The sequence below is a fragment of the Cavia porcellus genome, unplaced genomic scaffold (assembly GCF_034190915.1).
Source record: "Cavia porcellus strain 051 isolate PalLab524CR breed Dunkin Hartley unplaced genomic scaffold, mCavPor4.1 scaffold_4, whole genome shotgun sequence".
Taxonomy (NCBI): Eukaryota; Metazoa; Chordata; class Mammalia; order Rodentia; family Caviidae; genus Cavia; species Cavia porcellus.
Window position 1 is genome coordinate 115,771,202 of NW_026947487.1, and position 17,463 is coordinate 115,788,664.

Below are 17,463 nucleotides of genomic sequence, written 5' to 3' on the forward strand. Positions count from 1 at the left end.
CCTGGCTGCCCCGCAGGGGGACAGCTGGCAGTACCAGAGAAGCTGCCCCTGATGTTCCTTGTGAGGAGCACGTGAGGTCTTCCCTAGCCCCTGAGGAGGCCGTCTTAGTGGCAGTGCTGCATGTTCAGAAAGGACACTTCCCAGAGAAACCCAGCCTCCTGCAGCTCCAAGCCCTGTGGCGAGGGGCTGAGCGTGCGCACAATGGGGAGACTGCAGAACCATCAGACACAGCCTCCTCCAGCCCCGTGTTTAATAAAGCAGAGACATCATCCACAGACACAGAGGGTGAGCATTAGGTGCTGTCACACCAGCTCCAGGCTGGAGGCCTCCACAGGCCCACGGCCACTGGGCACCTTGCAGAGACAGGAATGAGGTTCCTGAGGCCTGAGTGAGACTCCCAAGAACACCAGGGAAGAGCAGAGCAAGGTGTCGTCGGAAAGGAAGGAGGCGAGCGCAGGCAGTGAGGTGAACCAGGGCTGCGGGGGGCATGCAGCAAGAAAGGAACCACAGGCACCAAAGAGGGGCTGGGGAGGGTGATCAGGTGTGAGCGCACCCTGGAGCCTCAGGGGCCGACACCTCTGCACCCGAAGCCGGAGGGCCTGGGAACTTGCAGGCCATGTTCCCGGGGCATAGACGCTGTTTCTTTCTGATCACCGTCTGTTTCATGGCAGCAGCTGTATCAGAAAGGCTGTGGTAGGGCCGGGGACACAGCTCAGCGGCACAGCTCCTGCCTGGAAAACACAAGGTCCGGAGTCCAACCCTCTCCAAGAAAAGAAAACGAAACAGATGCTGTAGGCCTGAGTCCCATGGACAGCATCACCCTCCGCCTTGGGAAGGTTTTTGCACCCAAGGGAAGTAGCCAAATTCAGCTCTGAAGCACAAGCACAGCCACCAGCATCCACTGCCACCCAGAGCCTTGCTGTGCCGCATGCTTCCACCCAGGAGGCTCAGCAGATAAAGAGGCCTTGGACAGGGGAACCCAGGAGGGAGGACGGCCGTAGACTGACACCGGCCTTGCTGCTGGTATTTCTACTCAGCAGTCAAGAAAGACTGCAAGGAGGCAAAGACACCCAATTTAAGATCAAACAAGAAAAGGCCTCCCCATGGCTGCACAAAACAGTGGGTGACAGGCGGCACCTGCGCACCTGTGTGGTGGACGTTCCCATGGCAGGCAAGTTCACAGAGCCTGGTGGGCTGAGTGTGGCCCCTCCCCCGTCCCATCACGCATCTCCCCTGCAGAGTACAAGGCTCTGCACCTCACCTTGGCTCGAACCCACCACTGCCTCCTTTCACTAATGGAAATACGAACGACACTGTCCCGTGGAGCCCCATGCTGAGACCTCCCAGCCCTCAATCTTCCCCTCTCATTCAGTGGGGAGAGTCTGTCCCGCCACCTGCTGAGAAGGCTGGAGTCCCCCCACCCCACTGCCACATTCAACCACATCAAGCCCAAGCCAGGCCTGGAAGCACAACTTCCCAGGGGAGGCACTCATGGGGATTCCGCGTGAACTCCACAAGGACGCACAACTGGCATCCTGGGTACCAAAAGGTGAGGGCACAGGGACCCAGGAGGCGCCAGGCTTGGTGGTACACACCTGTTATTCCAGCACTAGAGAGACTGCAGCAAGAGGACTGATAAGAGTTCAGGGCCTGGGAGGGACGGTGAGTCAAGGGATGCGGGACACAGTGACAGCATAACCTGCTGCAGCAGGGAGGAAGGTGGGTTGAGGGGACTGTGTGGCTTCCCACCCGCCTGCTTCTGTCCGTTCCTGCACTCGGGCACCCCGCATCCCCTCACTGGAGAGCAATGTACACAGAAAGGGACACGAGCAAAGACGGCCTGTGTGCTGAGGGCTCGCAGGAGCTGGGCACCTGGGAGAGGCCCAGGCTGACCAGGGCCAGTGGTCACCTCACCTGGGCTGAGCTGGAGAGCGAGGTGCTCCACTGTCCTGCGCCACTCAGGCTGGCCTGGGTGGCTGCGTCCCCCATGTCTCACAGGGTGCTCCCAGGACAGCAGGTTCCTGATGCTGCAGCGGAGGGAGCGGATGGTGTCCTTCCATGTCCGGAACATTTTCTGTAAGTGTGTCAGCATGTGGGCCTGAAGTTCAACAGCAGAGTTGACGTCCCTAAGGGAGGAGAGAAGGGATCATCAATAATTAGACCTCAGCTCTCAGGATGGGCATGAATGGCAGCACGTCATAAGATGGGGGAAGAGTGTAAGAGGTAAAGGTTTAGTGACTGAGACTCTGCCAGGGAGGCCCCGAGTGTGCTCCCAGGAGCCTTTCCCATACAGCGCTGCCACGTGCTTGACGACCACTGAACAAGCTGTGTGGCAGGGTCACAGAGAAAAGCAAGCACACTCCAGAGCCACTCTGCACCCAGGACAGATGTCCGCCATTTAATTGGCTCTTCATGGATACAGTCTTGTATCTGTGACAAACTTGACCATACGCTAAGGAGCCACTTGCAGAGATCAGTTCTGCATGGCTGAGTTTCATCCTTCAGGAGACAAGTGGCCCTGTGTGAGAGCCGTGATCACCTGCAGTTCTGCTGAATTCTGCCTGGGTCGCTGAGGAAAGTGGTAACAGGGATAAGCGACATGAGACAGGCAAGCAAAGGGAGCACCTGCCTGACCCGGAGCAACAGGGGGCTCAGGAGACGGAGGCGCCGCAGGGAAAGGAGACCGTGGGCCTCCAGGGCTGCCCTTCCCGTACTGTGATTCCACATGAGCTGCTTTTCGGTCCAGCTCCATTTCTAGCCAAGGAGTCCCAGCCAACCAAGGAAGGTGAACCTCACAGAAAGAGGGGGAGCATGTCCTCCCTACGGCCCCCTCCGGGAGCTACAGGGCTTCCCACAAAGGCAGGGAAACCTCACTCTGTGGCACCTCGGGCAGAATGACTAGGGGGTAAACCTGAGAGTAACCCAGCGGGACGGAGAGAAGCAGCTGCAAGAGCGTGGTGCCCGTACCAGGCTGGTGCAGGCAGAGGGGAAATGTGAGCCCTCCCTGCTCCTCCTGCACCTGCAACCTCAGAGGTCAGTGCTGCACCGCAGGCCATGCCTTTCACACTCACCTGGGCACCTCGGTGGCCTCCTGCTCCTGTGGTCTACAGGTGTCTTCAGCCCCTGAAAACAATGCACACACACAGGTCACGACACAAACTTATCTTGTGACCCATTACAAGCCCCGTGCTGAGACACACACAGGCCTCAATATTGCTGGTGTGAGAATGGGACACAGTGAGCAGAACAGCGAATGTCCCTGACCTCATGAAACAAGGTCACAGTGGCCCTGCGCTGACTCTGGCAAACACTTATGATCCTTCATCACAGAAATCTGTATGAGTGGCTCTCTGGGAAAACTTCTGCAGTGCGGAGCCTGTGTGGTGTTAAGACACTGAGGCTGCTGCAGGTGCGGTGGAGACGGGGAACTGAGGCCAGGCAGGTGGATGGAGTCTAGAGAGGCCCCGAGAGGACAGACCTCAGAGCTGGGAGAGGAGAGCACTCGCACTCCAGCAGGGCAGGAGTGCTGTGGCTAAGACCGCCTTCAGGGATACCATGGGACACAGGCACGAGTGCTGACACCCAGGCAGACACCTGGGGCCCCGCATGGACAGGACAAGTAGAGAAGACAGAGCAGTGGCCAGCAGTAGAGGACCAGGACAATATGTCCTGTGACAGAATCCAGTGGAGTGAGGGGTTAGCTAGCAAACGATGTTCAGGAGCCTCAGGCCAGCACTGCCGAGCTCAGGAGGGGACGAGGCCAGCGGGGCCCTGAGTCCAAAACTGTAGGCCTCTGTCCTCCCTCTGTACCTCCTCCTCCTGCAAGATCCACTCCCATTTCTTCCCAGTGTTCTTCACGTCTGTCCTGCCTCATCCTCCCGAAAGGCACCAGGGCAGAGCCTTCGCACTGTGCCTGCACGAGAGCTCTCTCCTCTCCTCTTCCTATGCTTCTGCACTTCCATGTCACCAAACATTTCAGCAGAAGTGGTTCTGTTCTCTCTCTTCTTTTTTACCCCCCAACCACTCTTTTTAAAATTTTAAAGAGAAAAAAGAGAAAAGTCAAGAAGTAAACAAACCTAAAAAGCAACAACAAAAGCAAACCAACAGCAACCCCTTTTAAAGAGGTGGCTTTACTGTGGGGCCCAAGCTGGCCTCGAACTTTAGGCTCCAATGAGCGCCTCGCCTTGGGTTCCTCGTTAGCTCTGGTGCCCACTCCCGGGTTACCACTCTCCCGCTCCATAATCCTGAGCACACCCTGTTCCTACGCTCACTTCTCGTGAATTTCTCCGGGCCACCCGCTCAAGGACTGCAACGCTTCACCACGCCCATGTGTTCCTGACGCTGGCCTGGTGTGCTCCCCGGTGTCACTTCCCACTGCTCCCCCTCACAGCCTTCCCGGGGGATGGGCTGCCTTCCCTCAGCCCAGCCAGTCGCCAGGTGTCTCCCCATCCACGCCACTGTCTACGGTGACAGCCTTGGCAGTGGTATCCGCTGTCCTCGCTCGGGACACAGTTCGTGCCTTCACCACGAGCCACCCGGGACACTCGGCAAGGTTGTGAGTACATGCGGAAGAGGAAACATCTTCAACCCACCCACCTGCGTTTACAGGAGCGCCAAGCAGGGACAAGAGGCCGGGAGAGCTGGGGGGACTGGAAAGGCCACGGAGGTCACGCTCTTGAATCGGCCACATCCTGCAGCGCTTCCTCGGCTATCCTATGAGCCAGCTCAGTATAACCTGGCCTCAGATGTTTTAAAATTGTGATTTTTAAAAAACTATGTAATTAGACTGAGCAAGCGAATGGGAGAAACTATCCCAGCTGTGTTCCCGATCACTGAGGTCACAGCCCTGACCCCCTCGCTGGGATTCCTGGGCAGTTCAGCGACCTCGCTGGCCTCAGTGTCCTCGGCTCTCACATGGAGAGCCCAGCCCTGCCTGGGAGGGGTGCTGGAGGAGACCACCTATGCCTCCCGCTACCCCAGCAGAACAGGAGAGCAGTATGAAGATGATGGTCCCAGTGTGAAGAGCGCCGACAGCCCCACAGGGCTAGAGAATGACACGTCACGGCTCCTTTCTCTGTGAGCCCTCCGTCCATGGAGGGACACACAACACTGACTCAGAGTAAGAACGCCAGCCAAGTTCAGAGCTTCTCTTCGAGCCTGACGGGAGGAAGACGCCTGAGTTTTAGCTCTGCACGGGCCTCAGGCCTGGCTGTACAGCCCCTGCTCAGCAAGACAGGATGTCTGGAGACAGCGGATGGCAGTCCTGCTCTCTGCCTTGTCAGGTAGGCCGACACTGTCACAGGAGGCCTTGTTAATGGTGACAGGAAGCAGAGCTCTGAGACGAGACATATGATTGAATTCCTAACGCCAGACAGGGATAAAAACCCAGGTCCTGGGAAGAGGGCAGAAACACAGCTGTGGTGAGGGGAAGGAAGCGGAGTGCTGCCCTGGAGGGAGCAGCCGCTGTGCGGTAGGAGCCTCGGCTTCACAAATCCCCCTCAGTAACTGAGGAGTCCACCAGGTGTGCAGATGTGTAGAGAAGAGGGGAGGACCAGGGGGCAGAGGCCACTCCCGGCAGTGTGACGGGAGCCCTGGAGCACCCCTGCAGGAAGGGGTCTGAGCCCGCTGGGCACAGGCTGCAGGGCGCTGGGAGGTCTTCTGTCCCCTCTCCTCACTCTGTCCCAGGTGCAGATCTGCGGTCTGCACTGAGGCCCAGGCTGACAGAGCCCTGCCAGGCACAAAGAACTCAGCAAAGCTCTGGAGTCCCCGGCTTCAGCCCATCTCTGCACAGAAGGGGACTCCTAGGCGGCCTGCAGACACCTCGCTCAGCCAGAATTTGGGAGCTGAGCACAGAACTGGAGAACGCTGGACCCTGGAGCTGCTCTCCTAGCAGGATGACTGGGACTCATCAGTTCCATCTGGAGCAAGGCTCACTTGAGGCTCATCTGCAGGGACAGCGACACTGAGATGGCCCCGGCTCTGTATCAGGATGTCTGGAGCGGAAGGAAGACGGTTCCTCCACCGAACCTGACAGGAATTTATCCACCTCTGCTCACAAAACTCAACACTGAGACAGCTGCATGCTGTCAAGGACCAGGCACAGAAGACGTAGCGAAACGTGGTCCCGTGCAAAAACAAGTGGAGGACAAACGACGTCTCCCATAGAAAACAGACCTCAGGGCAGGGGAGATGTCCAGACTGCCAGTACCCCTGTTCTCCCCACTCTGCCACACTGGATCCACACCCTTCAGTCCCCACTGAGTACCAAGGTGAGGGTCCTGTGGCCTGGATTCGGGAGGAGTACGACCTGCCTGACACACCTGACCCTGAGCTCAGCCCTGTCTTTCAGCTGCACTCATAGCCAGGTGTCCCCACAGGACACCTACAGAGCCCTCCCGACCCACAGAGATGGCTGAGCACGGAGCGCATGGATGTGGCTGGGAGCCCCGGGAGCCCCACTCTCTTTGCGGGGTGCACTCACTGGCCTCACCCGGAGGAGTGGGAACTGCACATTCCTCACCTGGGGCGGCCGCACTATTGGGGGGCTTGGGGGATGCAAATAAGTCCTGGTAAGTGGTAAACATCAAATACTTTTCATCCAAAGAGCCCTCCAGGGACTCACTGACATTCCTCCTGTCCCGCAGGTCCCTGTAAGGAGAGCAGAAAGGTAAGCCATGAGGCTGGAGTTCACAGCTGATCACCTGGTCTACCCAGGGGGGCCAAAGAGAAGCCATGGGAGGCAGAGCAACCACTTCTTCAAGGGTCAGAAGGCCAGGGAGGGAGAACCCCAGGAAAGGCTAGCCGCCTGCCACATCGGTCATCCACCGAGGAAAGCTGCTGGAGGTGGAAGCAGCTCAGTGTGAGCAGGAGTGACATGCACAGGCCAACAAGTGTCCAGCTGTTCCAACCCCAGAGCACTGGGCCCGGGAGATCGGGCGACCTGAGGAACCAGTGAATCCCAGTAATCCTAGGTCTTCAGAGCCTGTTCTCTCAGTGCTGCAATTTCACGTGGTGCCTTTTTGGCCCAGTTCCGTTTCTTCCTCTGGAATCCAGGCCAACAAATGAAGGCCAAACTTGCAGAAATGGGGGAGCATCTCCTCTCAATGCCCACCCCCCCCCCCGCCCAGCAGGAGAGTGAGGGCTTCCTTGCCCTAGTGTAGGGAAACCTCAGCTTGGTTCACCGTGGGCCACGAGGACCGGAGGTGACCGCACTTGCAGAGTAACGGGCAGGGCAAACCAAGACAGAGTCCTCTGACGGAAGCTTGCTACTGGCTGGCAGAACGGATGAAGCAGGGCTGCTGAACACTTCCTACCCCTCTCTGCGCCGGAGACCTCAGCGGCCACCACCGCCTCACAGGCCATGACTTCCGCACTCACCTGGGCATCCCAGCCTCCTTGTCTTCCTGTGGTGCCAGGGTGGCTTGAGGGTCTGCAAGCACACATGGCTGCAATCGTCACGTGAACTTGCCTCCAGACCCAACCCAAACCACTTTCCAGCTAAACTGAATGAATGGCTCGCTCAGCGGGAGGACAGGATGTGCAGGGGAACATCCCTGGGGGTCTCAGATCAGCTCCTGAGGAACGGGAAGACTTCACTTCTGACGCTGGGCAGACTGAGCGACAGAATGGGGCCCACACCAACACAGACACCTCATGTGCAGCGTAGAACAGAAGATCTGGAAATGCCCTGAGCACTGCCAGCCATTTGATTTTTGCCAAAGGGTCCAATAACCTATGCTGAAAAAGACAGGCTGCAACCTACAGGGCTGGGGAAACTGGTGATCCACTGGCAGCAGATAGAATCGGCATGCTTCTCTCTCACCCTGTGCTGGAAGCAAATCCAAATGGATCAAAGACTTTGGTACAGAAACAGAAACTCTTAAAGAGAAATCACAGCCATGGATTTCCTAAGCGCAATGCCAATCCCAAAAGACAGAATACTAAGAATCTACAAATGGGATGATTTTACATTACACAGTTTTTGCACAGCAAAGGACACGACACCAGAGTAAAGAGACAACCCACGGAATGGGAAAGACCTCTCTGCCAATAATTCCTCAGAGGAATCTGCATATTCTAATATGCAGGATACTGCATAAAGCACTCAAAAATATCAGCCTCTAAGTAGAAAAGGCCCAGGTGTGCAAACTGCCCGACACACCTGACCTCTGCACCTCACTTTCCTAGAGCTTGACTCTCAGCAAAAACTAGGCAGCTGAAACCAGCACCCTTGTCAGAAGCAGGAGAAATGGCCAATAAGCACATGGAAAAATGCTCAGCATCTTGGCCCTTAGAGAAGTACCAATCAGACCACTGGAGCACATCCCACTCCAGTAAGAATGTCCGTCATGAAGAACTCAAAGCACAAATGCTGGCGAGCTCATGGGGAAAAGTGACCCTCCTGCTCTGTTCAGGAGACTGTGCACTACTAGTGCAACCACTTTGGATATCTGTGTGGACTTGACCGAAAAAAGTTAAAAGGGAAATTCCATCTGAGATAGGTGGTCCCCTACTGGGTATCTTCACCAGTCGGTGAAAGTCATCCTCCCACAGTGCTACACACACACACACACACACACACACACACACACACACACGTGCTCACCGTCACAGCTCACATCTAGGTGTCCTCTGCAAAGCCTCTGCCCTCAGAGGTAGGGCTTTTGGGAAGTGACTGGGTCGTGTGTGTGTGTGTGTGTGAGTGTGTGTGTGAGACACTGGCTCAGTCAGCTGACCGGTTCCTAGCTGGGTGTGAGGCTGGGAGGTGGAGCCTGGTGAGAGCAGGTGGTCACTGTGGGCAGGGCCTGGAGGGAGACAGATCCCCTCCTCCTGCCTCCAGCCTTTGTGGCTTCCTGCCTGCCACGCCAGGAGCTCTTTCTTCCCTACCACGCCACCTTGCCTTAGAACCAGCCGACTATAGATGGAAACGTATGCAAAGTGTGAGCCAAATCAACCTTCCCTCCTTTCACTTGGGTCAGGTGTTTTCTCCAAGCAAATGGAAAGTAACTGAGACACTTACACTAGCACAACCATTAGAGCTAAAATACGATAGTGGGCCATCAAAGATGAATGGACAGCAAAAATGTGGTATACAGACATCAAGGAACACTACTCAATCATGGAGAAAGAAGAACCTGAGACGGTGATGGGAAAATGGATATATACGTAAAAAAATACACCCCAGAGGTTTCAACATGAACCCTCCCATTGACACATCCAAATAATTAATAACTGCAACAGCCAAGTAAACGACAGATGACAAGAAACAGGGAAGTGCCCTCTGAAGCGGTGAGGGAAGCTGAAGGGGGATGAGGAGGGGACAGTAAACATGATCCAGAGGTGATACGGACATGCACCACACCCCCCGGGGGAACATGACTCTTGCATTTTGCAAGCACACACTAACTATGAAAGAGAATGCAGGAATGGAAACACCGCACAACGCTTAACTGTAAAGGTGTGACATTAGCTTGCTCTGTTACTGGGGAGACTGTCGCTGAACTCACCGTGCATGACCACACGATGCCCTTCATACTGACTCTGCCAACCTGTTAGACGGTTCCTTTTCCAGTCTTTAGGAAAAGCCGGAATAGTGACTGTCTGCTAGTCCTTACTGAGACAAGGTTGCTGCACCACCCTGGGGCTGACTCCACAGAGCCTGGGGAGAAAGGACTGACCGTCTCCCTGCAGAGAGGCAGGGAATAATGATTCCCTTCAGGAATCATGTGAGGCAGGGAAGGAGCTGTGTATGCTGGGAGGCAGAAGACAGCTTCTGGGGGATGAACCGGATCAGAAGAGCACAGATGCTGACTGGGGTTGAGGAAGAACGACAGTAATAGCTCCAGTGATACACTCAAGAGGAAGCATACGTGGAAGGTCACTAGAGAAGAAAGCACACATCCAGGATGAATAATCAGCAAGAGCACTACAGGACAGATCAGCTGTCACGGCTACAGAGTGACTCGGTGACGACCTGCCCCGCACGGGCTCCGGAGGTGGTGCTGAGTCTTCCAGTCTCTGACCTCTCCCATCCGCTGCCCTAGGCTCACCCTGATTCTGCTGTTGGACCCCCACAAAGACGGTGAGTGTGAGCAGAGAGGACTCACGAGCTGCATCCGGAGGAGAGGAGACCGCATCCGTCAGGGGAGCCAGGGTACAGGGAAGGTGCTGGGTGTCACTCAGCTCCCAGTAACTGGACAGCATCCCTGGGTCCTCATCTTGGGAGTTCTGAGGGACTTGTCCATCCTGCTCCTCTACTCCCTCTGTGCTCACCCTGGTGGGATGAAGAGTGAGGCAGAGCCTAGAGGGACGGGATGTAGGGTTCCAGGGGGCCTCAGAGAGGTGCACCGAGGCATCACACAATGGCCGGGGCAAGACCTTCCCGGGCAGAGAAGCCTGTCGCTCAGAGGAGACGCAGCCTGCTGCTGACGGAAGGAGATGGGGCAAGTGCTCCGTGCATGGCTGGACAGTGAGCAGGCAAGGACAGTATCGCAAGGTGCCCTGAGTGACACAACCATGACCTGCAGCACAGCCAGAGGACCTGGCAGCGGTCCCGCCTCCACTGCAAAGTGCGCTGACTTTCCCACATGGTGTCAGTCAGTGCCCCAATATATAAAGAGGCCAGGAGAGCTTGTGCCATCCGCGGCTCTGCACATGGACAGTGACTTGATAGACACATGCTTGGTCTTTTAGGTTCTTTCGTGTGCAGTCCACACAGAACCAAACCCACAAGTTCCTCCTGGACTTCTCCACACGAGGAGAGTGGGTTATGTGAGTTCCTAAATGTGCAGCGAGGCTGACTAGGTCCACTTCGGAACAAATGAGTCCCACAAGGACAGTGGCCACCAGGGTAACAGAGGCATGCTTATTTGCTTGAGGTCCCATCCACAGGGGAGTCTGCTTCCCTTTCCCTCTGAGGTGGAACCTGGGAGCACTTTTCACAGGTCCCGCCCTCCTCTGCAGTCCTCCTTTTGGCCTTGGCCTACCCGCTCAGGAGCCCTCCTCCTCCTGTCTCCAATGAGTCTAGCCCTCAGTATGCACTGTTACCTGGGGAGCAGTGATTGATGCTCTTCTCCGCTCCCGTCCTCCAGGTCCTCTGAAATGAAATTCATACATGTCTGGTCAGCCCCAAGCAGCTCCCTGCCCTCCATCAGAGACCCTGCAGCCTCTCCAAGGATGGAAGTGGGAAGATCCGTGGACCAAGGGGTTGGGCACAAACTCGCCTCCTCTCTGGAGTGAGCACATGAGTACTTCACACAGAGAGCTGTGATTCTGCCAATTGTATTTCTGGAGGTGCACTGGCAATCTGGGGTGTGGTACACAGAGCAGAGAGGGGGCAGGGATCCAACATGCCCCTGGGAAGGTGACGGGCCTGCACTCAGACTCACTGGACACAGAGACTGCACCCCAGGTCTGGGCCCTGCTTCTTCTCCTCCCACACCCACCCATCCATCAACAGGGCTCTCACATCTGAGTTGAGGAGCAAAACTGAAGGAGCTGCAGGCCCTGACTGTGGACACGCCAAGGTCCACAGAGGTAAAACAGCCACAAGGACATGTGACTGTGGCTCCTGGACTTCACACACCTGCACACCACAGCCCAGCTCAGGCAGAGAGACGCAAACGTCCCCAGACACTGGCTGCCTTCCACTCCTGCCACCCAGGTCGTCCTCTGAAGCCATCCCAGAGACAAAGGACAGGCTTTGTTCTCTCTCTTTCTTTGGTACCAGGGATTGAACTCACGAAGCCCGCTTGCCAGGCAGATGCTGTGCTGCTGAGCTGCAACCCTGGCCTCCAAAGGACAGTTTTTCAAACAGACCAGGGAAATGAAATTCAGAGTTCTCAGAAAAGAAGGTTCAAACTTGTGTAACTCCCAGGCTGCAGTTCTAATGGGAAAGGAAATGGCAGACAGCAAACAAGCATGGTGGAAGGCCTTTGACAGTAGAAACGAACCCCCTCGCTGTACCTGCATGTCGTGGGGGTGGAGCGCGTGCCTGTCACCACAGGGCCCTGAGTTTGACCCCAGAATCACTCAAAAACAATACAGAAGAGAATAGAACATACGAAAAACTGGGAAAACTGATGCATGGGGAAAATTCCGGAGAGAAAAGTCCCACAGGAGCGTTTAATAGTACCTGAGAAAGCCCCAAGGTGACCCCGCACATGGAAGCATAGCTCCTGGGAAGTCTGACAACAAGAGGATCCTCACGAGAACCCACACCCGCCGGACCAGGTTAGAGTGTCAGGAAGACAAGGACTCCAAGGACACTGGAAAATAAGGCCGAGAGGTGTCACGGGTGAGTGTGCTGAGATTTCTTCTTAGAAATCATTAAAACAGAAGAGAATGGAGGGAAAACGATGGAAATGAACAACAAACTATTGGATAATATCCAATATCCAGCCAACTCAGACAGTTAAATAAAACAGGCTCAGACAAATAATAATGGAGGGTATTTTTTCAACAAAGCTGCTCCACAAACATGCTCAAAAAAGCATCCTCCAAAAACACACAGAGAGACACAGAGGAGAACTCACTGTACAAAAATTAAATATATTACAGAAAGACAAAAATGAAAGGATATGAAAATCACTTACCGAAAAATATTCAACATAAAAATTATGTAAAATGAAAAATGTAATTGATGTACCAGGAAGGAGAAATGACATCACGGGAAATTCTAAATTAATGCTATTTTAATTAAAACCACCAGATTCTTCTCAATAAACAAACACACATTCTCAAGTTTAAAGAGAAAGTTTGAAGAGCCAAATCAAACAAGATTAAAAGGGACAAAGTCAAAAAGCTGACACTAACTGAATTCACTGTGTCGCTGTGGAAATCTAGCTGGGGAGTAGTGGTGACGACAGACAGCCCTTTCATAAAAAGATGCTGCAATAAACTGGAACAATCGTGGCCACAAAAAAAATACACAAAAACTTTATACTCTTCACAAAAGTCAAGTCAGAATGGATTTAGACCTAGAGTGAAAACTCCAATTTTCTCACAAAACATGACAAATAGGAAAATCAAGGGGACCCTGGGTTGGGGCATCGCATTTTAGGGATTACACAAAGCGCACAACCGTGGGACAAAGAATGAGCAAGCTGGACTCTGATGAACTGACCACCGTACTGTGAAAACATTGCTGAGCTCACGGAGGCAGCCACACAATGGGCAGTGACCTCTGCAAACCACACTGCATGTGACTCTTAGAGACATGGCTCTTCAGGGATCTCGGGGAGGGAGGAACGGACATTTGGGGGACACAGAGGACTTTTAGGGCAGGGAACTACTCTGCATGACCGTTAAAGAGGCCCTATGTCAACACACATCTTCCCAGACTCACAGACCTGACCGTGCACTGTAGTCTTTAGTTACTATACTATGGAAATGCCTCACTCACGGAGAAGGAAACGCACCAGCCTGGCCTGGTCATGAGAGGCAAATTCTCTCGGCAGGAGGTGCTGGAGTCTATTGCATGCTACGGAATTCATTCCCTAAAACAACCCGAAAGGGACAAGGTCTTTACCTTAAGTGTGTTCATGGGATTCCATTCCCACATAAGGCAGCTGCAGGGATCATATAATCCAGTTTTGATACACCGGGCAACAGACATGTAGGAAAGACCAAAGGATCGGTCATCCATGGTCAGTACAGAAAGCTCATTCTTTAGCCTTAACGTGTCCCAAGAAGCTGGCTCCTGTCAGCTTCCCCTTCACTGATTTCACCCTGGATGGGTGCAACCTGCTCAGCCAACACCCTGTTCCATCAGGGATGAAGGATGCAGGTGGATGCCAGGACCTCTGTGCTGTACATCCATCTCCTGTGCCAGCACTCAGGCACTCCTGACTGCCATGGCTCTAAATATGACACTGGCATCAGACCACCTTGTCAAGAAAGTCACTGTGTGCAGGGTCCTCTGGCCCATGCCCTTCAAGCAGCTCGGTGTCCTCAGGGCTTGCGACCCACTCACCTGGGCTCAGCTTTGCAGCAAGGCTCTCTGCCAGCCTGTAGCCCTCAGCCAGCTGCTGTCGGAGATCCCGGCTCTGGGCGGTGTCAGCCTCGTACTGGGTGAGGACGGCCTTTAGGTGGTCCCTGAGCAGCAGCAACTCATTGCTGCCCGCTTCTAGCTTCTGCTTCAGCTGAGACAGCTTCCTGTGCTGCTCTTGGATTAGCACACAGGACTCCCTAGGAGGCAGACACACAACAGCGTGAGCCCACAGCGTCGCACAATAGATTCCACGTACATCGCCAGACACAAGTGAGAAGAAGGAATCCTCCAACCAGGAATTTAGGACATGTTTCATGACCCGCCTGTGCCAAAAAACCAGGAAAAAGTAGACAAGAAAAGTCCTTGTCTGTATCAGAAAGTGCTCCTGTGGGACTCCTGGACATCCCCTCATCGCCTCTCCTGTCATCACAACCAGCTGTGTCCTGAGCCCCATCTCCTGTCCAGAGATGCCCCCGAGACCAGGGACCTTTCTGTGTCAAGAGACACATGGCAGAGCTGGGAGCACATCTGACAGACAGGAGCCCACAGATGGCAGGGGTCGCCGAGGAGAGCTCCAAAGATGCAGAGCTCCAAAGGCCCAGGAGGCAGTGATGGGGGGGCGGGCAGGGAGTGAGGACAGTGCCATGCCAAAGGCACCTCAGCAATCATCACACACCTTCACTTTCATCTGCTTCATTTTGGAACAGCATAAATGAGCATCTTTCCAGCACTGTTAGTCCACCTCCTCCCAGCACCACCCTTCCTAATTATTTTATGAGTACTTGTGAGGCCTGGGCCCGCCATGGCTTCTGCGCTCCCCAGCCCACAACAGCTCTGGGTGCTCACACCCCAGCTCACAGCCCCGCCCCCCGCACCCCACCCATGTCCCCATACCGCAGCTGCTCAGCCAGGGAAATCTTCTCCGCAAACTCCCACTCCTCAGGCTGCAACCTCTCAGCCAGCACAGAATCGATGACATCCTGGAACTTTGTACTTTCTGAGAAAACACAGAAGCACGTCTCAGGGAGTGGCTGGAAACACAGCCTGGGTACTGCCTGCAGAGGAGGTCAAGGCCACACACGGCAGCGCTCAGCACAGTACCAGGCTCTGTGGCAGGGGCGTCACGGATATATTTTCCAATTTCTCACACAGAAAATATCTGACGGTCTCCAATTTAGAGACAGAAGAGGGAAGCTGGCAGGCACGAAAACTACAAATGACTCAGCCGGCATGACACGCTCAGGACTCACATCCCCACGGCCTGAATGGGCATCCAGGACATGGGAGTGGCCAAGCCCGCAGCCTCCTAACCTACACCCTCAGCAGGGCATGAAGCAGTGCCAGCTCTGTGCCGGTGACAGCTGAAAGGTCCCGTGGGCCAGGATTGCTGAGGGGAACCAAGTTCTCAAATACAAAACCCTGCCCAGCCATGTGTACACAACGCAAGGCAGACCAGCACGGGAGCGGACAGTGAACACCCAGCACTCAGGTAGAGTGGGTGTGGGTCTGGGCCAGGCCCTGTTGCCAGCATGACAAGATGGTGAGCTCCGGTGCTCACTGCAGCCCCAAGCAGGAGGGATGGGTCAGCACAGGAGGCAGCCGAGGGCCTGGAGAGGACACTCCTGGCTGGGTTAGAGCCTTGGGACAGCACAGCACTGCACCCCACACAGCTCCCCCACAGGGCCCAGGGGTGGCTTTCTCCTCCATAACCCTCAACATCTTTTCCTGTGATTAAACTGAACAAGGAAAACATGAGTGAAACACAGCTGGCCTCTTCCCAAAACTAATCAGGCAACTTCCTTCACATGGGCCACTTTTTACTATTTTCTGAGTCCCTTTCAGCGGACAGAAACACTACCGATGCATTCCTGGGAAGAGCACTGTGGGTCAGTGTGGGAACTTCAGGCTCAGAGTGGGCGACATCCCTATGGTGACAGTGCTGTTTCAAGAGCTGTCCCTGACTCCCCAGTCCCCCCACCCCACGCCTCTCCTGCACAGGCCAATGGGCTCCACCTCTGGGCTGACTGTGGGAGGGGTGCCCTGCTCATGACCTTGGGGTTCCTCACACCCCTCCTCTCATGTAGCCTCACAGTTCAGGGCTCAGACTCTCAAAGTCTACCTGGCCCTGCTGCTCAGCCCCCTGCCCGATCCATCAGCTCCTGGTGCCAGTCTCTGCTCTTCTAACAAGGCTGCCACTGAATTACAGCCACTGGCTCTCCTGGACTCCTAAGAGCCTATGCCCTGAGAAGCCCCCCACCCCCATTCCATGGCAGTTCCTGGTCTCCATGGTGACAGTGATGGCTGCCATACACTGAGCAGCAGAATCCCCAAGCTCCTTTCGAATTGTGGTGAGCACAGGCTGCTTTCCCCAGCCTAACTAGCAGGGTGTTGGGTCCTAGAGGGGCACACAAGGTCCTGTTCAAAATGTCCTGAGTGTTTCTTGAGGAAACCAGACTATTCCATGTCCTGAGTTTGATTCCCGGCACAAAAAATAAAGGGGGAGCCTGTCTCAGCATAATCTAGGAGAAACGGGTGAATGCTTTGAATCTCTGTTTCTCATCTTTACCAAGGAAAGGGGAAAACATGGGCTTCTACCTTTCTAAGACCGCCACAAGGTAAAATGCATTCTGAGGCAGGGCGGACCCCACTGGGAGAGTGTTTCATCTCTCCGGAGAACTGTGTTCCTTCACGGTGGTGGTGGCTGCGACCCTGGAGAACTTACTGCATGTACGCAGCTGATTGGCCAGGACGTAGAGCGTGGCTCTAGTTACACAGAAGTTGGCTTTGATGTCGCGCAACTGCTGCCGGCTCTTCTCTAGCTGGACACTCAAGTTCTGGATGATATCAAAGTAGGTTATTTCAGCCCTTTGATGGCACAGAGGGCTGGAACCCAGTGTCACACTGACTTCAGTGGCTGATGTGACAGAGCTGAGCACAGTGGAGAAGAAATCCAAATACAAGATGAGTTAAAGCCAAAGGAAATCAGTAAGTCTGAGGCCTAGAGGCAGACAGTAAGTACACTGAAGGCCTCACTGGAGAAAAAGGAGACCCACACCCCAGAACTCCTGAGAATTTCACCATGAAAACCAGCTCCAGGACCCACAGTCAGAAAGAGGGTCCTGCCTGCAGCTCAGACTCAGATAGAAGTGGGGCAGTTGTGGCCCAGGGTGCCGGGCAACGGTCAACAGTCACAGCCAAGAACTGGAAGGCGTGGAGGTCACGGAATGCCAGGAGCCCCTGCCTTCCAGCTGCCCAGGCTGTGCTGATACCCAAGGCCACTTGGTCTCTGGGAAGTCACTGCTGATGGGCACTCAACGGCCAATACGAACAGCCTGTCTCCAAAACCTGAAACATGCTTCCCCGTGTTCACTCTTAAGTGTGGCTAACACCATCAAAACACAGACTGCTTCCCTACAGACTATATTTTCAGCAGGGCTGTGTGGAGGTCAGTTCACCACTTCTCTATGTTTCTT

At 54.8% G+C, this 17,463-nt stretch overlaps 1 protein-coding gene across 1 annotated transcript; it reads right to left on the bottom strand.

Moving 5' to 3' along the window:
* Nucleotides 1–221: 221 nt before the first annotated feature.
* On the bottom strand, nucleotides 222–16,956 carry LOC134475809 (uncharacterized). The gene is made up of 10 exons (XM_063247711.1): nucleotides 16,713–16,956; nucleotides 14,885–14,987; nucleotides 13,973–14,187; nucleotides 11,047–11,095; nucleotides 10,107–10,273; nucleotides 7,378–7,429; nucleotides 6,521–6,648; nucleotides 3,072–3,123; nucleotides 1,915–2,126; nucleotides 222–731 (listed from the first exon to the last, which is right to left on the bottom strand). The coding sequence occupies exons 5-10, from the start codon at nucleotides 10,201–10,203 to the stop codon at nucleotides 538–540; spliced, it is 735 nt and encodes a 244-aa protein (XP_063103781.1). The 5' UTR covers nucleotides 10,204–10,273; nucleotides 11,047–11,095; nucleotides 13,973–14,187; nucleotides 14,885–14,987; nucleotides 16,713–16,956; the 3' UTR covers nucleotides 222–537.
* Nucleotides 16,957–17,463: the final 507 nt, after the last annotated feature.